Source organism: Meriones unguiculatus, chromosome 10 (assembly GCF_030254825.1).
Source record: "Meriones unguiculatus strain TT.TT164.6M chromosome 10, Bangor_MerUng_6.1, whole genome shotgun sequence".
Classification (NCBI taxonomy): domain Eukaryota; kingdom Metazoa; phylum Chordata; class Mammalia; order Rodentia; family Muridae; genus Meriones; species Meriones unguiculatus.
This window is the reverse complement of record NC_083358.1, coordinates 44,109,979-44,133,984: the sequence shown is the minus strand read 5'-3', so window position 1 is coordinate 44,133,984 and position 24,006 is coordinate 44,109,979. Positions and strand designations below refer to the sequence as shown.

At 42.0% G+C, this 24,006-nt stretch overlaps 2 protein-coding genes across 2 annotated transcripts in view; one reads left to right on the top strand and one right to left on the bottom strand.

Annotated features, from left to right (window-relative positions):
- The window catches only part of Mgat4d (MGAT4 family member D), a 33,277-nt gene that overhangs the window by 6,040 nt on the left and 3,231 nt on the right, over positions 1 to 24,006 (top strand). Inside the window, exons 2-9 of the mRNA XM_021632177.2 lie at positions 7,144 to 7,302; positions 7,851 to 7,988; positions 9,960 to 10,093; positions 12,139 to 12,185; positions 15,243 to 15,347; positions 17,827 to 17,902; positions 19,374 to 19,488; positions 22,704 to 22,834. Coding sequence (XP_021487852.1) covers positions 7,144 to 7,302; positions 7,851 to 7,988; positions 9,960 to 10,093; positions 12,139 to 12,185; positions 15,243 to 15,347; positions 17,827 to 17,902; positions 19,374 to 19,488; positions 22,704 to 22,834 — 905 coding nt within the window. The remainder of the gene's footprint in view (positions 1 to 7,143; positions 7,303 to 7,850; positions 7,989 to 9,959; positions 10,094 to 12,138; positions 12,186 to 15,242; positions 15,348 to 17,826; positions 17,903 to 19,373; positions 19,489 to 22,703; positions 22,835 to 24,006) is intronic.
- Positions 23,492 to 24,006, bottom strand: part of Scoc (short coiled-coil protein) — a 78,484-nt gene continuing 77,969 nt past the window's right edge. The window contains exon 7 of the mRNA XM_060392401.1: positions 23,492 to 23,585. The gene's annotated coding sequence lies outside the window, so the exon portion shown is untranslated. The remainder of the gene's footprint in view (positions 23,586 to 24,006) is intronic.

The following is a 24,006-nucleotide window of genomic DNA, read 5'->3' as shown; positions in this document are numbered from 1 at the left end:
ACACTTAGTTCTCTTTTTTTAATGTGAAAGCAATGCAATTCAGAGCCCCTGTTACAAAAGTGGGGATAATTGGTACTTAGTATCTTATCAGGAGACTTTTATGTTAAAAAAAAAAATGGCAGTGTTTTTCTAGGTAAGGAATCTACCACTGAACTGTAGTCCCAGCCCCTGGGGCCTTTTATTTAATGCTTTTTTTGTTTTTGTTTTTTGTTTGGTTGGTTTTTTATTTTTTGTGTTTTTGTTTGTTTGTTTGTTTGTTTTTGCATTTACTCATCTATTTATTGGGGAAGTATGGTGCAGGTTTGGAAGTCAGAGGACAAAATCTGAGAGTCATTTCTGCTCTTATGCCATGTATGTTCCAGGGATGGAACTCAGATCGTCAGGCCTGGTGGCAAGTGCCCTTCCTGCCACCCTGCCAGCCCGTGGACTTTTTGTTTATTTGTTTGTTCTTAATATATAGAAGTCACTAGCCAGGTACAGGGGTGGATGCCTGCAAAGGCAGGCAGATCTCTGTTAGAGGTTCAAGGACCCCCTGGTCTACAGAGTTCTGGGATTCTCTATATAGACAGAACCTGTGTTTGGTTTTCTTTAAAGCACTTCAGTTCATTCTATGCATAAACTAGATTTTGTTTTATAGCTCCATGGTGATGCTCAGTAGAGCAAAGCTTATAATTACTGTTTACCTCAAACTTTCTACATTGATTTTATGTCACATTGTCCCTACTCACTCCCTAAGTGAATGTGCAAGAAATATGAGCCTTTTAAATATGGCAGGGTTACCTTGACTTATCACAGAGGTCATTGAAGAAGCAGGACTGATTGTTGGTCACATCTATGAAACACTTCTGTGTGCTTGTTTCTGTTAATAGTGCTCCCTCGTGAGAAAACTCTTTTTTCATGTGTACCAAATTGGTCCACTGGGGACTGTCTCAGCTGGATTGCATCACCTGTGATGTAGCAACTCCAGCACATGACTCATTTTGCAGACACAGTTATCCTGAAACCCTGATCACATACAGTATGCACAGTGGCTACACAACAGACTGTATCCTAGAAATGGACATTGGAGATTTATCTGAGCAGTTCAATTCTTTTTATTTAGACACAATTGAACCTAAGAAGCTCTAAGCTCCCCTTGCTTCATTCATCCATCTGTATAAGAGCTGAGGGAAGTCACTGTTTGAGACACCAGGAATTAAGTAAACCCAAACTCCAAGCATCTTGGGCTTAAGCTTACATTCTAGACAACTCTCCCTACTTGCTGAGCCATTATGCTGGAGAAAGAAAGAAAGAAAGAAAGAAAGAAAGAAAGAAAGAAAGAAAGAAAGAAAGAAAGAAGGAAGGAAGGAAGGAAGGAAGGAAGGAAGGAAGGAAGGAAGGAAGGGGGGAATTGTTTCCTTTATCACAAAAATCCACCTTTTCTGATACAAAACGAATTATTTTTTTCTATTTACCTGAAATTCATGTGGAAAAAAATGAGAAACAGAAGTAGGTGATATATTGTAATCATATACCTGGATCATGCAATGTAAGGCATTAAGCATTCAGTGGTGGGTGTTTGAGTCAGGGCCTCAGCATGTAGCTCTGGCTGGCCCAGATCTCAATATGTAGACCAACCAGGCTGGCTCAGACTCACCTCACAAAGATCGCCCTGCCTCTGCCTTCTGAGGTTAAAGGCATGCACACCATGCCTTGCCCTGTGGAGAATGCTTTCTTTTCTAAGTAGAATTACAGTTAATATTTTGCCCTTTGTGTGCCTATAAGAATTTTTCAGCTGTGTATCATTCCCTAATAAGACATCTAAAGATGTCAATAAAAAGATTATGGGTAGAAACTAATTGGGTCCCTCAGTTATCCTAAACATATCCTGGCTCCTGTAACTATTTAGAAGGCAAATTTGGATGTGTTAGTGTGGAGAAGTTTGTAGAATGATGACTTACATGAGATAATGGGTTCTAGTGAGAGCCTCTTCTCTAACTTTATTGGAGCCTCTGCATCCCTTTAAAGCTAATAGTTTCTTACTCCAGGGCACTGTCTTCACCCAATAACCCAGTGTGAGGTAGGTACTCATCTTGTCAGTAGCCAAGAGGGACAGATATGGAGAAGAAGGGAAAGTCATTGTCCCCGTCTTTAAGTGCAGGGCTGTTCATATTGAATCTCTGCCCTTATGACACCCATCTCTTCCCTTTCCCTTAGAGGCAGGCTGACACAGCATTTCTTCAAATCAAAGAACCCAAAGCCAGGGAAATACAGCAGGAATCGTGGAGGCTGCTGCTTGCTAGTTGGGTCAATCACAGACCCGTTCTTAGCTTGTTTTTATAGCCCAGGACCACCTTCCCAGGGAATGAGCCCACCCACAGTGATGCCAGCACCTCCTGCATCACTTGTTACTCAAAATGATACTGAAGACATGTCCTATAGGCCAGTAGGATCTAGCCTGATCCTCTCTGAGGACATCAGGCTCCGTTGACAGTGAAAGCTCACCAGCACAGTTGTTAGTGTTTCTCTACGATCCTGTCACGCTTCTCACCTTTCGACCTTTTCAGAAAATTATTTTCCTCTTCATTCTTTTCCAGCCTCCAGGACTTTCATGCTCAGCCCAGAGCAGGCTTCCTATTTCATGGAAAAATACAGTGAGCTTCCGATTGCCCAGTCACTGATGAAAAGCTCATCTGCCCCTAAGTGCCTGCCTCACCTTTGCTCTGTCTTTGTAATGGCTGCCACTGTCAGAGGCAGACTCTCCACTTGGATACCAGGTTCCGCCCCCCCTTTGCCAATTGTTCACATGCTTTCACTTGCCTCTTCTTTCCTGGATCTTATCCATCAGCACAAGACGTCTGGTTTTTTGTTTGTTTGTTTGTTTTTTGTTTTGTTTTAATTTTTATTTAACTTTTATTAATTACACTTTATTCATTTTGTATCCCCCATAAGCCCCTCCCTCCTTCCCTTCCGGTCCCACCCTCCCCCCCTTTCTGCATGCATGCCCCTCCCCAAGTCCACTGATAGGGGAGATCCTCCTCTCCTTCTTTCTGATCTTAGTCTATAAGTTCTCATCAGAAGTGGCTGCATTGTAAGGGTTCTAGGTTATCTCCATGAATAGTCCTTGGTTGGAGTATGAGTCTCTGGGAAGTTCCCTATGTTTTGTTTTGTTTTGTTTTTCAGCTCTTTAAAAAAAGTGAAAAAAATGCTGTCTTTTTTTTTTTTTTTTTTTTTGTATCAGATTTATTTGTAATAACCAGAATCTGGAAACAACTGAGGTGTCCCTCAATTGAGGAATGGATACTGAAATTGTGGTACAGTAAATTGAGGTGTTTTTTTTTTCATTTTTTTTCTTTATTAATTACACTTTATTCACTTTGTATCCCCCCCCTGTGGTTCCCTCCCTCCTCCCATCCCAATCCCTCCCTTCCTCCACCCTCTGCATGCATGCCCCTCCCCAAGTCCACTTATAGGGGAGGTCTTCTTTTCCTTCCTTCTGATCCTAGTCAATTAGGTCTCATCAGGACTGGCTGCATTGTCTTCTTCTGTGGCCTGGTAATGCTGCTTCCCCCTCAGGGGGAGGTGATTAAAGAGCAGGCCAATCAGTTCATGTCAGAGACAGTCCTGTTCCTATTACAATGGAACCCACTTGGATACTGAACTGCTATGGGCTACATCTGTGCAGGGGTCTTAGGTTATCTCCATGCATAGTCCTTGGTTGGAGTATCAGTCTCAGGAAAGACCCCTGTGCTCAGATTTTTTGGTTCGGTTGCTCTACTTGTGGAGTTCTTGTCTTACTGTTTCCCACTTCTTTCATAAGATTCCCTGCACTCTGCCCAAAGGTTGCCCATAAGTCTCAGCATCTGCATTGATAGTCTGCAGGCAGAGCTTTTCAGAGGTCCTCTGTGTCAGGCTCCTTACTTGTTCCCTCTTTTCTCCTTCTTCTGATGTCTAGCCTCTTTGCCTTTCTGGATAGAAATTGAGCATTTTAGCAAGAGTCCTCCCTCTTAATTAGTTTCTTTAGGTGTACAGATTTTAGTAGGTTTATCCTATATTATATGTCTATATGAGTGAGTATATACCGTGTGCATCTTTCTGCTTCTGGGATAGCTCACTTAGGATGATCTTTTCCAGATCCCAACATTTACCTGCAAATTTCATGATTTCCTTGTTTTTTATTGCTGAGTAATAGTCCATTGTGTAGATATACCACAATTTGTGCATCCATTCCTACACTGAGGGGCATCTGGGCTGTTTCCAGCTTCTGGCTATTACAAATAAGGCTGCTACAAACATGGTTGAGGAAATGTTCTTATTGTGTACTTTTGGGTATATGCCTAGAAGTGGTGTAGCTGGATCTCGAGGAAGCGCTATTCCTAGTTGTCTGAGAAAGCACCAGATTGCTTTCCAGAGTGGTTGTACAAGTTTACATTCCCATCAGCAGTGAAGGAGGGTTCCCCTTTCTCCACAACCTCTCTAGCATGTGTTGTCTCTTGAGTTTTTGATCTTAGCCATTCTGATGGGTGTAAGGTGAAATCTTAGGGTCATTTTAATTTGCATTTCCCTGATGGCTAATGAGGTTGAGCATTTCTTTAAGTGTTTCTCTGCCATTCGATATTCCTCTGCAGAGAATTCTCTCTTTAGCTCTGTACCCCATTTTTTTAATTGGATTACTTAAGTTTTTGCTCTTTAACCTCTTTAGTTCTTTATATATACTGGATATTAGCCCTCTATCAGATATAGAGTTGGTGAAGATCCTTTGCCAGTCTGTAGGCTGTCGTTAGTGTCCTTTGCTTTAGAAGCTTTTCAGTTTCATGAGGTCCTATTTATTGATTGTTGCTCTTAGAGCCTGTGCTGTTGGTGTTCTGTTCAGGAAGTTGTCTCCTGTGCCAATGAGTTCAAGGCTCTTCCCCACTTTTTCTTCTAAGCGATTTAGTGTGTCTGGTTTTATGTTGAGGTCTTTGATCCACTTGGACAAAAAATGCTGTCTTGAACCACCCCCACATTGTAGTGTATAAAGCTCTCTTCCAGCAAAGTTCATGGAGAAGACTATCCATACTTCCTGTTGTATTTTCTCCTGTTATCTTCTGAATCCGTGGTAGTTTGCTTACTACATCTCTTCACAGAGAGTCCATCAACAACATCTGACTGATTCCTAGTGTGTTGGCTAGTTTCATGTCAAATTGATACAAGCTAAAGTCATTTGAGAGGAGGAAACCTCAATTAAGAAAATGTCTCTATAAGATCTAGCTGTAAGGCATTTTCTTAATTAGTGATTGGTGAGGGAGGGCCCAGACCATTGTGTGTACAGCCACTGCTGGGATGGTGGTCCTGGGTTCTATCAGAAAGCAGGCTGAGCAAGCCACGGAGAGCAAGCCAGTAAGCAGCACCCCTCCATGGCCTCTGCATTAGCTCCTGCCTCCAGGTTCCTGCCGACTTCCTATGATGACCAGTGATGTGGAAGCATAAGCCAAATAAATCCTTTCTTTCCAAGTTGCTTTGGTCACAGTGTTTCATCACAGCAATAGTAGCTCTAACTGAGAGACTCAAAAACTCAGAGTTAATTCCTGGGGCTGGGGCAAAATCACCAGATCACAGTCCTTTCAGAGCAGAGGTCCAGCAGCAGTCCCCCACCCAGATAAACCTTAGGGTGTGACTGGAATCATGTAGCCCCTAAGAAAGCCCATGGAATGTGCTAGCTCCCCCTCCCCCTTGCTATAGCCTAACCAGCACATAACAGGGCAGTACTGGGGATCAAATGTCCCCCAGGTAGTCAGGCCTGACCATTTGCAGTCTTGGCACCTAAAAACAAACCAATCATTTTAAAGGTCATCTCCCCTAGAGACCCTCTTACCCAGTCCTGTAATGCCAAGACATACTTCCCCGCTGCATTTTGTCCCTTTAAAAGCCGTGTTCTCCCAGAGCTGGGGGGTCTCTTGACCCTTTGTCTTTGTAAAGGGCAGCCACCCAGCTTGAGTTTGTAATAAAAGACCCTCGTGTGTTTTGCATTGGACTCAAATCCTGTTGGTCGTTTGGAGCCTCGGGATCTAGGTATTACATAACTAAGACTCCTAGTCAACATGAGGCACCCTTCTCACAAGGTTTTCAAGATTCCTGCACCTGGGACAATTCTCTCCTCCACAGCTAAGCAACTCGGCTTCTATACCTGCCTGTATTGACTCTCCTTAGACCCCACAGGGCATGTATTCCTAGTCACTTTTTTTCCATTTTTATATTTTTGTTTGTTCTGGTGGTGCTGAGGCTAGGAGATAAGCCCCATGCCACTAAGCAATATCCATAGCTGTTCATTTTTTTCTCAGCTAAACTTTTTTTTTAATTTATATTTTATTTTTTATTTTCTATTTATATTTATATTTTATTTTTTATTTATATTTTATTTATTCACTTTGTATCCCAGTTTTGTAGCCCCTTTGTAGCCCTTTCCCTTGTCCCCTCCCAATCCCACCCTCCCTCCCTCATCTCCTCCCATGCCCCTCCCCCAGGACACTGATAGGGGAGGTCCTCCTCCCCTTCCATCTGATCCTAGCCTATCAGGTCTCATCAGGAATGGCTGCATTCTCTTCCTCTGTGGCCTGAGTGGAAGGTGATCAAAGAGCCAGCCACTGAGTTCATGTCAGAGACAGTCCCTGTTCCCCTGAAAAACACTTAAAGAAATGTTCAGTGTCCTTAGTCATCAGGGAAATGTAAACCAAAACAACCCTGCGATTTCACCTTACACCCATCAGAATGGCTAAGAACAGATAAATGTCCCCATATATAGTACCATATATGTACAACTGCATATGTAGTGCCATATATGTATAACTCTATATAGTGCTGTATGTGTACAACCATACATCCATACATGTACATCATATATAGTGTCATGTATATACACAATCCTATATAGAGTCACTTATATACAGCTCCATTATGATGCCATATATGTACAACCCCATATGTAGTGCTGTGTATGTATAACCTCATATATAATGCAATACATTACATCATGTAAGTGTCATATATATATATATATAACCTCACATATATTGTCATATATGCACAACCCCATATGCAGTGCTATATACTGCAGCACCTTTGTTGTCAGAAAATTTCCTTTTACCTGATACATGCATAAACTAGATATTTCTGTTTCCTTTGTAGATAATCAACTAATTATTTGCAGGAACCACATTTTGGAGTTTAAGGAAAATATGCTACGTTTAAAAAACAAAAGTGAAAATAATCGCCAAAATCTAGTGCAAATCCTGAATCAAATGAAGCATGAAGTTCCCCAGAAAGGAAAATCATCAGGAAACTTACGTGCGTGCTGCTTTTGCCTTTGTGAAGGGTCGTGTGTTTTACATAAACTTGGAGGTTTAGATTTAGTGCTTCTCATTCTAGGTCACTTTCTTCCAATACTCATCCAACTAACACTGGTTGTTTCATTGTGAGACATGCAGAGCTCAGGCAAAATCCATGGGTGATGCTCTTTCCCCATCTCTACCTTGACAGTGATTTCCCCATGTTTTCTCTGAATCTACCCTCATCCATGATCCATTCAACAGAAGCATCCAGAAATCCTACATCATTTCTCCTCCCTCCTCTTCCATACCTCTGGTCAATCAGCAAGCAATCCTTGTGCTTCATCACCCATGTACCCGAGAGACCATCCACCCTTCCAGTGCCATCTCTACCACAATGGTACCTTTACTATGGGTCCCCACTTGGTTTACCTTTTTCAAAACCGTAGAAGGGGTTATTTAGGAATGGTGTGAATAGAGTTGCTAAATGTTAAGGGGCTACAAAAACTATAAAAAGTAAAGATTGCATTGCTGTGAATTCAGGGGCCCTCCTTCCTTCTCTTCCAGTTGAGAAAAAAGTGAGCACACTGAGTGAGAATGAAACACCTTCTAACAGATTTGAAGTCTTGAAGTTTTTTTTTCCTCATCTAAGGACAGCAAGGAAAATTTACCCAAATGTAGCCATCAGCAAAGAGAAAGCAGGAGGTAAGAATGGTTAGAATTGGGAAGCTAAATTCAAGTATTTTGATTTTGAGGGGAATCCGTAGTTTACATTTTCAGTTCGCATACAAAATGATAGGTTTCATTGTGAGATGTGTATGTCATTGTGTCTGTGTGTTTCTTTATCATCTCTCATTGTTTATATTTGTCCCCTCACTACCTTCCCCTGTCTACCACCTTCCCAAAGCGCCCCCTTCTCACTGGCTCCCACCTTTCCCTTCCTTTAAGAAATCCCTCTAGCTTTCATGGTCTAATTTATAAGTGAAACTGTAAGATACTAACAGTGTAGACTCCAGCCACCAGTTGTGAATTTTGAAGAAATTAGTGACTTCAAGTTCAATCTCATTACATATGATTGGAAAATTAATTGGCATATGTCTAGGATACCTGAAGCACCTGCTAAGTGTTCAAAAAAGTTTTCCATTGCTTGGTTACCTGGTGATCTTCCTGTTTTTTCCACGTTCTCATGATCAATATCAGCATGTTTTTTTTGTTTGTTTGTTTGTTTGTTTAGAGAGGAGGGCTATTTATTTGTGATTTTAGGTCTTTTCTTTTTAGACAGGGTCTTACTATGTAACCCAGGCTGACCTTGAACTAGTAATGCCTTTGCTTGTGTCCCCTGAGTCCTGGGGTTACAGCCATGCGTCAGCACTCCATGTAGAAGAGGGGAGGTTTGAGCTCAGCCTTGAAGCGAGAGTTCAGGCTTATCATGTATAACAGACCAAAGCACAGCAGTGCAATTAGACACTGGGCCAAACCTCAGAATGCCGACCTTCCCCCAAGTCTCCTTGGTTCCAGTGAGTGGGTGACCCGGGGTCAGGTTCCTGGGCTGCCTGACTCTACGTAGGGCTTTGCCAGAACTAATCCATGTTCATGTATGCAGTCTCTTGCACTACAGTGGCAGAGCACGGCAGCTGTGACAGAGACAGCATGGCACAGCAGCCAAAAGTCTGTACCGCCTGACCATCTCAGGAAGGTTCGCCAGTCCCTGGACAAGCCAGTCCTTGGGAATAAATAGGTATTACACGCCTAATTATTGACATATTGCCTAAGCCTGTAGTGTGGAGATGGCAGTGCCACGAGACCCCGTCTAACATCTACTAAATTCTTACTGTGTTCCCCACAACTGCTTGAACTCTTGTTTTTTTCATTATTCTGCTTAGTCCCAGAAGCCAGGGCTAATGACTATGTACTCCATCTTACCCTACCCATGAAACTTGGGCTGAGTGAAGTTAAAGAGATTTTTTTTTTGAGCTCATGTTGTAAATATCTCTAACTCCATCAAAACCCTCCTTCAAGGCATTTTGAATTGGTGTTTGAGAGAGCAGAGAGGGAAAGAGAGGGGAGAGAGTATAAAAATCATTGTTTACAGGAGAAGTTGAAAGGCAACATGAAAAAAATACACAGAAACTATAAGATATTAGGCATGAAGAATAAAGATAGCCTAAACTAATTATAAACAAATATAAACAATGGGGAAGCCAGAGCTGACAAGGCTGGTGTGGCACTTAGGCAGCCAGACAAGAGGGTGAGCAAGACTGCCCACAGAGGCTTACTTCCTGACTAGGTGACATGGGGCCTGAAATGACTTCATTCATGTTTTCCACAAAGACAATATTTCAGAGTATCTTTTCTGCTTGGGACTCCAGCAGGTCTTCAGGAAGAAGACAGAAAAGCCAGCCCTCATGGGACCATGTATACTGAGTTAGATAAGGAAAACCTGTATTAGAGAATGGAAAACGTTACCTTTTATTTTCTCAAACCAAAAAGTTCTCTGTCAAAAGAACACTTTGGAGTCGGATGCACTTGTTCACAGCCCACTGCACATGGCAGAGAATGAGAATCAGGACATACAGTAACACTGTATTTCTGTAGTGTGACAAGCATGGGGCCCCCTCACTCATAGGGTCAGTGTAGGCGAACCACGGCTTGCTCCATGTTTGTGCCCATCTGCAGTTTCCTTCGCACTGGGAATCACCACCATTAACAGGAAGAACCACACCTACCTGAAGCAAACACTGACCTCTGTTCTCTCCAGAATGACGCCTAAAGAAGAGAAGGACTCCGTGGTGATTGTCTCTGTTGCCGACGTATGTATGACAGCAATGTTCCCAAAATCCCCTCAACATCAGCCACTATTCCATTATGATTTTTTTTTTCTCCACTTAAAAGAAGCAATCCAGAGAGAGATGCCCTTGAGAGAGTCTGGGTAAAATATTTAGTGCTTGTTTGGTACCACTAAGAACAATCCATGTAAATACGAACCTTATATGAGAGCCAGAAGATTGTTAAGACTGAATTGCATTGAGCGTAGGACACTTGAATTTGGTAAGATACAGAAAGTATTGAATCTAATTATAAATTCAATTAATTTAATTATAAATATACATTTCAAATAGAATACCAAAACTACTACTGATAAAATCTGCTTAGCTCAATAAGAGGTTGGTGTGTGAGTCATTAAGTGCCAGTGAATACTACTGTTAATGGCTATGAAGGCCCCAGGCCTGAGGGGCTGCAGAGATTTTTCTAGACATGACTGCACAACATCTCTGTAAAGTGTGTGTCACTGTCCTGATTTTACTTATTTTTAAAGCACCTGTTTCCTTTTTCTTTATTACTTAAAATTTTAAAATTAAATATATTTTGATCAATTTTCCCTCCCCCAAGTCCTTCCAGAGCCTCTCCTCTTCCCTCCCCACCTCAACTTTAAGCTCTTTCTCAAAAATAAAAAACTGAATACAACAAACTCCCCCCCCAAACTAAAAATAAATAAATAAACAAAGCACTGCCACTATCACCCCCCCCCACACACACACACACCTGTGACCTGTGGAGTCCATTACACATTGGTCAACTACTCCTGACCATGAGGCTGCCCTGGAGTAGTTGACATGCCCATTGTCACTCCACTGGAGAAAACTGATATTCCTTCTCTCAGCAGGTATAAATGACAGCTCAGTTGTTAACCTTTACCCTGGTAGCTAGGTTTTCATTAATTCAATTATTCATTCTTTCTTTTTTTTCTTTTTTTAAATATAACATAGTAAGATATAACAAAAACTATCACGTCAAATTTTGACAAAACAAACCAACAGAAGGAAAAGAGCCCAAAATAAGGCACAAGAATCAGAGACCCACGCATTCATACCGCCAGGGACCTCACAGAAACACTAAATTGGAAGCCATAATACAGAGACAGGGAGCCGGAGCACGCCAACCCTGTGCATGCTGCTCCCGGCTCTGTGAGCGCATGCTGCTCCCGGCTCTGTGAGCGCATGCTGCTCCCGGCTCTGTGAGCTCATGAGCTCTGCTTGCGCTGGTTTGGAGGGCCTTGTTTTCTTGGCGCCCTCCACCCGCTCTGCTATGCACTTTTCCTGCCTCCTCTTCAAGGGGTCTCTCTGAGCTCTGAGGGGTGGGAAGAGTGAGAGCTCAAAGAAGGTATCTTGCCCACTAATGTATAGATCAGGGTCCCTCCAATGACCATGTCAATTTCTATTTTACCCCCTACCTGTAATGGTGATCATTCTTTCCTTTTGAAAATTTGAATAAAACTAAAAAGAATTGAGTAAGTATTAGTACCACAGACTTTGAGTGAGGAAAAGCTGGCAACACATATCACATACTAAAATCCAAATTCTGGGAACCTATCCGTAGAAAACTGGCAAGTGTCTGAACAAAGTGACAATACGGGAGCACAGCAAGCTAGTCAGGGACTAGACTACACCTGTGTGGTCACCCTCCAAATAACAGCTGCTCTGCTTTCTGTGCCCCGCTCCATCTGTGAAATTGAGGTGCCTGCATTCCTCGAGGCTGACATTAGCTAATGTATGTCACATGTTGATGTCCAGAGTACTTGGCTCAGAATAAGTTCCAGATACATAATCATGCTCGGGGTTTTCATTTTAGTAATGCTCCATACTTTGACTCAAGGAGAAACATGCTGTATTTTCTGTATTCAAGTAAGTTTCTTTTTAATAAATGTGTATATTTTGTATTTTCTCATGAAAGTGGAAATGCCAGAAATTAGTAGGTCATGATGACTTTTCACGCATAAATTTCATGTAGCAAAACTGTTGTGTTAATAAACCCATGAGGTACCTCTGGTTTTAGTGATTTCTCTTCTTCCTTTTAGACTGATGAAGGTTATTTAAATTTCGTTGTTGACATGGTTAAAACCAAGTAAGTACTTTCTGATAAATTTCAACATCAGCCACTCTTTGTTCTTATGTTGTACCCTTCCTGGCCAATTGTATTATTACTTATTTATCCAGTTCTCTTCAGTGAATCTGAGGCATGGAGAATGAGACTGTGGTCTTTTCTGATCTGCAATAAAGTATAGCATAGAAGTTTCCTGAAGTTTGCAGACTGCTTGTTACAATTCATATTTTCTTCCTGTGTCTGACTCCACCTGCAGACAGGAAGAAGGCAGGGATGAGCTGGATCTAAAGGCAAAAGTAAACTTTCCGGGGAAGATAAGAGCAGAGAGGTTACACCTGGCACAGAATCCTTCAGAAAGGCACAGAGGTCGAAAGAGCAATGTATAAGACTTTTGAACCCTTAAGTATATTTGGAGCATAGCTATTTGAAATTAAGTGGGGAGGTATGGCAGACTGTGGTGAGATTCTGTACCAGGCTGGGGATTTGCAGTTTTCTATTGCTCAGGGCCACAAGTCTGGCCACTGAGCTGATTGTAGCTAACAGGAGAGTAGCCAGCAATGATGTGTCCTGTTTTGTCTTACTTAGTAGTTGAAGTGGATAGGCACAAGCAAGTGGGCAGGCACTTGACAAGATCACAAGTGTAGAAAAAATATCATTCACTATATGAGAACACTTGGGATTTGCTATATAGTTTCAGAGATGACATAAGTGGGGGCTGTAGAGATGGCTCAGCTAGGAGGTATAAAGCCCTTGCCTTGCAAATCTGAGGACCAGAGTTCAGATCCCACTTTAAAAAAAGAAAGCCAGGTGGCCTTTAAAAAAGAAAGCCACCTGTGGTCTGAGCTGGTGAGCTCTCTAAGGTTAGGTGAGACACTCTGCACAAGGTGGAGAGAGACAAGGAAGACACTGAGTGAATCCAACCCCAGGCTTCTTCACACACGAGAAAACATGGAAACATGGCAACGTACACATAGACACATGTAAAAATAAGCAGCTTCAGAAATTGCTCTATTTTACAGTAGAAAATGAAGAACAAAAGAAAATGATGTGAGAAGGGTTGAGAGGTGATTCTAGTGATAATAGTGTTGATTGTTAATGCAAGGCACTTTGAATAATCACTAAATTGTGACAATGCAATAAATCAGTTATTTATTTATTTTGTGTGCCTGAATGTGTATGTGTATGTGTATGAGTGTGGTATGTTTGCATGCGGTGTGTACACACATAGGGGTTACCTCCTGCACATGGGTGGAGGCCAGGGAAGGATTTCAGGTGTCCTGCCTTATTCTCTGCCTCATTCATTTTGGGACAGGGTGGTTAGCTGTACCTGGAACTAGACTCACTGCCAGCAAGCCCCAGGAATGCTCTGGTCTCTGCTCTCCAACAGTGCTGGGGTTACAAGGATGAACACACCCATGCCTGACTTTTCACATAGGTTCTGGGATCCAAACTCAAGTCCGCATGATTGCACGGCAGGCGGTTTTACCATCTCCCCAGCTCATACCCACTATTTCAGGCCAACGCATTATAGAATGTGTGGCAAGACTTGGCGCTTGTTTTGTTTGCAGCCTTGGGTTCACTCCCAAGCACTGTTTTTTTCCTAAGTGATTGTCTCTCAGTTACTATATGTCAGCTAATGTAAATGTATAAATTTTCAACCCATCTTTAATTTCACAGAGTCTGGCTAGAGCGTTTTGTTCAGTACTTCTAGGGTATTGAGGAAGAGCTTTATATTTGAATTGATCATAAATTTGGAATTGCCCAATAATTTTTAAAGCACCAATGTTTAGCTATATAAAACTTTACTGGGGATAGACATAACTGAATTTGTACAAAACCATATTACTGCAGGGTTTCCCATACATACTGCTATGAAGAAGACTTCGCTTATAACAATGACTGCTAATTCTGGATAAATCATCTCAAGGACTTTTGATGTAACATAAACACACAAGCCAGAGAAGTTTAAAAAAAATCCTAGAAAACTGTCATCACCCAGGACTAAAGAGATTAAATCTCTCTCCATCTGTAAGGGGAAATTTTATCACCAAATGGGTGCCTTAGGATTTGGGGTGATGCTGTCCACAGTATAAACTTCATATTAACCTCCATAGTCCAAGTTTCTCTATGAGCGTGGATGCTGAAATTTCATGTGATTTTTATTTGTCTCCACTCAACTCCGATATATGCCATAAGGTTATATAATAATCTCATTTTAAAATTAGATACTGTTAATTCTTTTTTATTCCCAGCCAAATATAATCCCTTAGCCTTTATTCCTTTATGAGTCATTTTCCTTTCTGAGGAAATATTAGAATCAAGTCTTTTAGGTTTTACATTAGAAGTGGATGTAGCAGCAGACTATGTGATTCTAGTACTTTGGAGGAGGAGGCAGGAGAGCAGCCATAGTCACTGTTAAATAGTCCATGCACCCCAGTGGGCAATAGAAGCCAGTCAGGCCAAGTCTAGCTAGTCATTTAGCTTCAGAGACCACACTGCTGTTGGGTGAAGCTCTCTGTAAACAGAAGGGTATCCATTCAGAAAAAAGATTGGATGCAGTTGTTTTTTTACAGCTACCTTTCTTACTGTAACCACTCTTTCTCTCTTGATTGTCAAAGAATGCCTCTGACTGTAACCTTAAGAAAATTCACAGTAACTGTATCCCTGTGGGAAAATAGTGTGATATTTTGTATTCTAATTTTTAAATCTTTATTTATTTTTCTGTGTTCATGATATGGGGGACATGCATAATTCGTGCATGGAGGTCAGTGGAGAGCACTGGCATGTGGATTCCAGAGATGAAACACAGGTCACTGGGCTTGTGGGACAAGTGTCTTTACTCACTGAGTCATTTCGCTAGCCTATGTATTTTACTTTTTCTGCTCCATCTTTCATTAGTCTCTAAATACCTTGGCTTTAAAAATGCCATGTTGTTGGTATCAGGTAGCAAACCGTGAGATAACCCAAATCAACATGTTATGTGGCCTAAGGAAGGTATTTTAAAGGATTTACCTTAGTTTGGCAAGTTAAGAAATTTAGCTATTTTGGTATTCAGCCTTCCTTTGCTTCTATTCATAGATTCAAAAGGCAAGTGCAATCTGGATCCTTAGAGGTCATTTCAATACCCACCTTTTTTTATCCAAGCATATTACTGGAGAAGAAACCATCTGAGGACCCAGTAAGGTAGGTCAAAGAACAGAACCTGAAAGAGCTGACATTCTGAGGATGGCCTGGAACAGACACCCAGATAATAACTCTAATATGGTTACATAGGGGAAGGGGAGTGGGGGAGGAGCCAGCTCCTGCTGACTTGCAAGTGAATCATATTCTGAGTCGTAGTTCAACAACATTTAGTTGGTAGCATGAAATCAGCCATAGTATCATTTCATGAAAATGGGCAAAAGAGCAGTATGAAGAACCCCAGTCCTTCCCGTTCTGAATTACCTGCCAGCGCACTGCTGATTATGCTTTGCCCCTGCTTACAGACAGCAATTAGAAACAGTGAAGGTGGTGGGGAGACTGGGATTTGAACTCATTGCTCCTGGAAGCTGCTCCTAGCTTTTCTATGCACTAGTCATTATAGACAAGCAAATTGGCCCTTTTTCCTTAATGTCCCCAACTTTGCCAATACAGGCGATGAAAAGTATAGATGTATAGTGTTTAGTAGACAAACCAGATCATTTGGAAGCTGCGAGAATGAAACATGATGGTATTTATGAAAGACTATTAAAAAGCTGGAACTTTTGTATGCAGACAAATGTTTATATTATATATTCCTGGTAATAAATTTTAGGAAATTTGTTATTTCCTAAATGCGGTATTTTAGGAAATTTGTTCAGTTGATTTCTCAAAAGAGAGAAAGAAGCTTGTCAGGAGTCACTCCCCTGTCACACTATTATTTGCTTAGATTATATCATATGTGGTGTATTGGAATTTCAAACGATGTAAGGTTTTATTTATCCTTACGTTGGTGTCCTACTCTGTGCTCTGGAAGCTGCCCTAGACCTTTGTTTTCTCACGGCCTGTCTTCCTCATCCTCTGTGTTCAAAGTCTGAGCACCGCAGCTCCCAGCCCCATCCTGCTGCCACGGGATGGCTCAGGCCTGCTCTAACACAGGCTTCTTTGCTCGGCTGCATTTCGTAGACTCACTCTCCATGCTCAGAAGACTCTGTTTTCACATGAAATCAAGTCAAACACTTACGTCACAGGACACCCTTCATGTGTTGGTCTCCAGCGCTCCAGCTCCCAGGCCCCAACTTTCCCTGCTCTGTAGCTGGGGTGGCCAGCCCCCCACACACACTTCAGGCATGGGCACTATATTTCAGCTACATGCAGTATCACTCTTCCTGTCTCACACAACGATCTTCATCATCGGCATCTTTGCCCAATACTTAGTCCAATCGCTCTATTTTCTTAGTAGTCTGTGATACCCCAGGACTGCCTTGTGTCCTGTTCTGTGTGTCTCCAGGACATGGCCTGGCATCCTGTTATCTGCTAAATTACAATAAGGTCTCTGGTGTACTTTCACGTGATCAAGAAAGAACATTTTAGTTTGCATTGACCAATAGCACTTAGGGGAGGAAAGGAACTGTTTAGCTTACTCTTCCACATCGTGGTCCATCACTGAAGGAAGCCAAGGCAAGGAGCTCAGGACAGGAGCCGGAGCAGTAGCCAGTGGAGAAACACTGTTCCCCGCCAAGAATTGCTCTCCAAGAATTGCTCAGTTACTTTCATATATACAGCCCAGGACCAGAAGAGCCCACAGCGGACTGGGCTTTTCAGCACCAAGCGTTAATCAAGAAAATGTGCCCACAGTTGCCTACAGGCCAGTCTGATGCAGACAGTTCCTCAGGTGCAGGTCTCTCTCTCTCTTTTTTTTTAAAACTTTTATTAAAAACAGCAATTAGAAACAGTGAAGGTGGTGGGGAGACTGGGATTTATTCACTTTGTATCCCCCCATAAACCCCTCTCTCCTCCCCTCCTAATCCCACCCTCCCTCCCCCTTCTTCATGCATGCCCCTTCCCAAGTCCACTGATAGGGGAGGTCCCCCTCTCCTTCCTTCTGATCTTAGTCTATCAGATCTCATCAGGAGTGGCTGCATAGTCTTCTTCTGTGGCCTGGTAATGCTGCTCCCCCCTCAGGGGAGGTGATCAAAGAGCAGGCCAATCAGTTTATATCAGAGGCAGTCCCTCTTCCCATTACTATGGAACCCACTTGGACACTGAACTGCCATGGATCTGTGCAGGGGTTCAAGTTATCTCCATGCATGGTACTTGGTTGGAGTATGAGTCTCTGGGAAGACCCCTGTGTTCAGATTTTCTGGTTCTGTTGCTCTCCTTGAGGGAAATAGTAAGATCTGCAGGTCTCTTTCTAAGTGACCCCAGTTTTTGTCAAGCTGACAATAGACTAACCAGCATAGATAGTAACTTTATTTCTTAAATAAAAATTTAGCTAAAATGCAAAATGCATAGTCTGTGCTTGTTCTACTTTAGCGGAGGCAGGTACTACTCAGTAAAGATGTGAAGCTATCCAGTATATCTTGAATATAAATATATTCATTTTTATTTACTGCCTGAATTAAAGTGTTATTTAATTATTGAAATATGTTTATAAGTTAATCTGCTATAATGAACATTAACATATTTTATTGTTTATTTTTAGTTGGCAAATAAAACAGTTATTGGATTTTTGTATTTTGATGCTGTATGCCCAGCCGAAGGCCACATATTATTTACAGGTGAAAACTTGGTATATGTGAATTTTAAATGAAAACATTGCTTTTTCTATCCTTTCCTTTAATTCCTTCCTTTCACCGTGTGTTCCTCCAAGCAAATGGAATATCTTTATAAAATCAATCAGTATGCCAAAGCAAATTTAAGATTGACGATATATTCATCTTCTTGCTGTGCTCACTGTAACAGAAAATATTAAAGTTAAAGGACACAATCTGAAAGGGAAATTAAAACTACTGGGAAAAAGTAGAACCCACCCTGCGTGCATGTCTAGGCCCACAGGCCTAAGTACATTTGAGCTCTATTTATGGGCCACGTTGTGGACCTACCCAGACTGCAGCCACACCTTGCCTCTCAAGCTCTACGCTGCTTTTGTGTAGTGGTAGAAATAAGCCCATCACGGGTATTCATTTCCTTTCAGTCCTTCCGATTGCCAAACAACAATGGCAGGTTCCCATAATAAGCATGCACAAAGAATCTGTGTGCTTGTGGAGTTTTCAAAATTATCAGTAGAGGGCAGAGAGAAAGCTAGGGAAAGGCCGAGAGCCAGCGTTTCCCTGAGACTGCAAGGGAAACAAATCCTTCTGCTCTGTCAGTGGTGAAGTAAATGGACATCAGAGGTAGCCCTAGTTCCTTCCATTCTGGAGCAACAGTTCTGTTTTGGACCCTCCTGATGATATAAAATCAAGAAAGACAGCTCTCCCTCACCCTCCCCCCTTTCCTAGGGAAGCCTCTTTCTAAGGATCCTGCCATCAGCAAGGTGTGGGGGGGGAATGGCCAGCTCTTTCCTGCCTGCTCTCAGCCAAACACAAGGGTAGCAGATAGAACCTGGAATTGCCATCTCAGGCGCAGAGCAAGTTTATGTTTGCTGTTCTCTTGATATTTGTATTTCCTCTCTAAACTGCTGTGTTGATGTCCTGGTCCTCAGAAGTATGCTTTCAGGACCTTTGGGGCATGACTTGGTCCTGAGGACAGAGTCACTCTGTCAGGGTACACAGTAAACACCTCCATGAAGACTGGGCCTCAGCAGACCCCTGTTCCTCTAGAACCTGGAACCTAGACTCCCCAGAGTGCAGAACTGCTAAAATTAATGAACTTCACTATTGTGTACAAGCCTGTCTACGGAGTCTTGTTAGAGAAAACCAGGATGGACTGTGATCATCTTCAACTAGAAGCTGAAGTGCTGATGGAAATTAAACTGGATTCAAATGAGTCTCTTAGAAGACTTTAAGTAGAAGGCTCTGGGTCAGCATTTACGAGGGGAAAAAGACACTTGGGTTTGGTTAATCTCAAAATCACAGAATGAAATTTGACTAACTGCAAATAGCCTTAGCGAATTGTATTAAAGATTATTGTCTCATTAAAGACATTTCCAGTGTGTTCTACTGAAAGTATTTTTTTTCCTTTGAGATAATATTAATGTAATGGAATCATTGGAAGTATTAATGCTTTTTTGTATTTGGCTTTTTTCTCTAGCTAGAAGATGATATCATAGCAAAAAATATGTATTTTACGGAAATGAGAGATTTTGTAAATAATGTCACTTCGAAAGACTGGCTTTATGTTGAGTTCTCAGTGCTTGGGTTTATAGGTAAGCCATAGCCACTGTGTTGGATCCCGTTGGATCAAGCTCGGTTTCTTCTCCATTTCTTTCTGTGCTTCTTTCTTTTCTATTAAGACTCTTGTTATGTAGCTCAGGTTGGCCATGAACTCTTGTCCAGGCTGAACCTCAAAATCTTAATCCTTCTGCCTCATCCCCAAGTGCTGTCATTACAGGTGTGTGCCACTATCCATGCTTAGAGTAAAGGTTTGATTTCCTGTCTGTCTGTCCTATCTAAGGTAAGATGTTTTGATCATTTTTTTCTAGGTAGGTATAAATGAGCAGAATAACATATATACACATATTATAAGAGCATAAAACTGGGTGCTATGAGTACAAACACGCTCAGTGGCAAAGGTGTACTACCCCTTTTTTATGAGAATGAACACGAGAGGCCAGTGTTATACCCTACGTGGACGGTATATGCCACGCACATGCTAAACTGCAAGTCCAATCCCGATACCTCAGCCAACAAAGTGACCCATGAAAAACTCAACTGGTTCTCGGAGAAGCGAAGCTGCAGGGAAAGGAACGCAGGGCCATGGTGTTCGAGCGTCTGATTCCCAGAATGTCTAAGTTGCTCCTCTTAATATAGAAATGTATTGAGGAGCAGGAGATGACTCCGTTGATGAAAAGCCTGCTGTGTGAACACAAGGGCCCCAGTGTGAATCCCCAGCACCTGTATAGCATCAGGCATGGTGAATGTTCCCATCCCAGCTTTGGAGAGATGGGAGAGAGGCCGATCCTGGAGCCTATCGCCAGCCAACCTAGCTGAGTGTCAGGCTCTGTGAGGGACACTCTCAAAAGCATAAGGTGGAGAATGATCAAGTAAGACACCCACATACAGACCTTGGGGCTCCCCACATGCATGTGCCTGCATACCCATGGACACACACCATGCGCACAAACAACTCTCAAAAAGAAAGACTGTGTGAATTACACTGGCCACAGAACAGTCCATATGACTGTGTGTGCTATGAGTAGAGTTTCTGCAGTTATTATTCAGAATGTCTTCTTTCTTCCTCCCGCCCAGCCTTTCCCTTATTTCCTTTGAAATTCATGGTCTCAAGTTGGCTTACTGTGCCCCTCATTTCCAGGGGCCTTACATTGATTAACCCGATGGACCCTCTCTCTTATTTTACTCTTTAAAAAACATTCTCAGCTCTCTACTTTCACTTTGTTCCACTGTCTTTAGTGATTTTAAGTGGTTTAAAATTCTAACAGGTTAAAAAAAAAATTCTAACAGGTTCAAAATGGACTTAGAAACAGAAACATATCCAAGAAAAGCCCTTGATTCACACTTGTACCTAGTTTGCATTTACATAAATGATAAGCCGGGTGCAGCAGTACCTGCCTGCAATCCCAGCACTCTGGGAGGCAGAGGCAGGCAGATCTCTGTGAGTTCAAGGCCTGCCTGGTCTACAAAGCAAATCTAGGATAGCCAAGACTACACAGAGAAACCCTGTCTCAAAGGGAAAAAAAATAAGTAATATAATGAACTGTTTCTTACTTTTTTTTTAACCTTCAGAGCTAGGTTTTTAAACTCTCAAGGTCATGATTTATGTCCATCTAATCGGGTTCTTATTGCCACAAACCCTCTGAAAGTTAAATCCCTGCAATGCATTCATTCCCTGATTGGAAGATCTTGATCTTTGCCAGCCTTCTGGAAAGAGGGAAAGAGGGAGGGGGTGTTTGCCCCACCCTCAACCAGGAGAAGAATGGGTACCATCTCCCAGTCTGTATGGGTGTGATGTTAGCACTTCCTATAGGAAAGCCAACAGAGCATTTGGCTTCACGACCTTTCATAGTGCTTGACTTATTCTCCCTCTTTCAGTTTTCCTCCTACCCACCTATCCTCTTGTGATCATTCAGAGGTCTGTGCAAAGTTTTTCCTCTGATTGGTAGGAAAGCCATATGTTCTTCATATGCTCACTTCATAGTCTCATTTCTTTCCCAAATTTCCTGTAACATTTTAAGAGCTCAAATGCATTTTATTCAACCTTGGTGAAAATAAGAAGAAAAAGTACAAATAACCACAACACCCTGTGAAACGTAGAGAAGAAATATCACTGAAGATACATTACTCTGAGAGGTTAAAAGCCTCAAAGAACTTTACCATCTCAGCAAAGTTAGGAGAGAGAATGGGGGACAGAGACAGAGAGAGAAGAGAGAGAGCGACAGAGAGGAGAGAGAGGGAGCAGAGAGGAAAGTGTGACAGAGAGAAGAGAGAGGGAGGGGGACAGAAAGGAGAGGGGCAGAGAGGAGAGAGAGAGACAGAGGAAAGAGAAGGACAGAGAGAAGAGAGAGGGAAACAGAGTGAGAAAAGAGGGGAAGAGAGGAAGAGAATTTACATTTTCATCACCATGAGAACTCACATGTTTGTCTACAGACATATTTAAGCTTCACTTCACATGGCCATAAGTTTTATGACTCCAGTAGCCAGAAACACAACCTTGCTATACAGGGCTTTGCAGCTTACTGAGAGCAGAAGAGGCATAAATTAGCCATTTCCATCACGCAGTTTAACAACAGCCAACAGCTAGAACACAGCTGTACACATCATTAAGTGGCTTACATAGCCTCAAAATCAAAAACAAACAACAAAACAACATGTGCCCATCTGACTTACTAAGTGGGGCAAGTTATTTTATGCTACATACTTTAAAATGAGCATGCAACTGAATCTTTTCCATTCAGTTTCATTTTAAAATCCAGGAGTCAGCATATTAGAGGGGGAAAAAAACTAACTGGGCCTAATCGATCATATTTTTAAAATACAGTATATCTTTTAAAACCATAAATAGTATTCTATCTTATAAATGCCAGATTATAAACAATTTTCAAATTTTTGAAACATACAGTATTTTAGGAAGAAACTAAGGACTAAAGGTTCATTGAGCACTGCTTAGGCCAGGTGAAAGCTGTCTGTACAAGGCTCTCAGTGGGCTTCCATCTGCTGCCTTCCTTCCGTGTGACTGAGACAGTCAGTTTCCACAAGCTCAGTTTGGGTCTCCTGAGGGAACAGCCCACTGTAAAGTTGCTCACAGGTTTTTCCTTTAGAACTGCTAATCATTAACACAGTCCCAGTTGAACAAGATGCAATGCGTTGTCTCCCAACACCGGCGCAGTGTTACACTCCGTGTTTTCAGAATGTTTGCCCCCTTGAAGCTTATGTCAGATGCTTACAAGTTGGCTTTTCTCCACAGGAAAACTCTTTCGATCGAAGGACCTGATCGACTTTGTACATTTTTTCTTGATGTTCTACAAAGTGAAGCCCATAGATATGCTTCTGGATGACATTTTCCTGGTGAAGATTTGCAACTGGGGCGAGCCTCTGGTGAGTGTCCCTGGGGAGGGTGTGCAGCTGGGAGAGCCTGTGATGAGTGTCTGCATAGAAATGCCAAACAGGCTGAGAAAAGTCCTGACACAGGGACAAAAAACCAAACCAAAACAAAAACCCAGTCCCTAAAACAACAACAACAAGAACAGAGGTAAACAAATAGAAAAATAATACAACATAAATCCAAACATTTTGATATTTGCATTAAATGTAAATTGCCAAAATGCACTGAGACAGATTATCAGAATAGATTATTTTAAAACAAATGTTAACAGTTATTGATATTATACAATATATATGAATATATATTCAGTACAAATGAAGGGTGTGGATTGAAAGCCATAGGTGGGAAAAGGTAGAGCAGGCATAGAGAATGCCATCCAGGAAAGTCAGGGTTGCACCAGCGCAGTTCTGTAGTGGGCCTCAAAGCAATAGGAAATAATGCAGGGATGCTGCTCCAGATAGTCAAGTGCCCTGGACGGCCCCACGGGTCTCCCACTGGGGACTGCCAGACTTCGGCTTGAAAAGAGACCTCATCTTGAGAAGTTGTGATGTCTGATAAGCTGAAAAAGACAAAAGGTACCAACCACAGAATGAGGAAAATGGTGGCAGAATTCAGACTTTAATAGGATAATGAATGCTACAATTACATACATGAAATCTCATCAGCTTAGAAAGAAAATGTCTCCTCGTCACGCTCACACACTGCCAGAGCTCACCCATGATGAAACAGGCAACCTGAATAAGCCTACAAGAACAGCAGAGATTTGGTAAATAAATAAAAGCCCTCTGAGAAGGAAATGTGCAAGTCAAGGTGCTTTCATGAGTGAGTTCTAAGCACTTAGAGAACAAATAATACCAATCAGAGGAATTTCACATTCTTCTACTCTTTTTTTTTTCAAACAGATCTTACCTCAAGGTTATTTGCAAAAACAGCATACGGCACCTACCATCTGCAAATAGTACGTGGGTGTGTCCGTTCAGTCCATCTAGCTTCATAGTGGCAGACAGAAACCTTTTCTATGGGACCTTTGGGAGCCTGAGCTGAAGCTGCAGTCTCTGCCTTGGATTGAGACTTGGGCTTTCCTTGGCAGAGCCTGAAACCCTTGGCCATGTAGCCTGAAATCTGCTTCCTAAGCTTGGGATGAGTGATGAAAGCAAGACAGCTA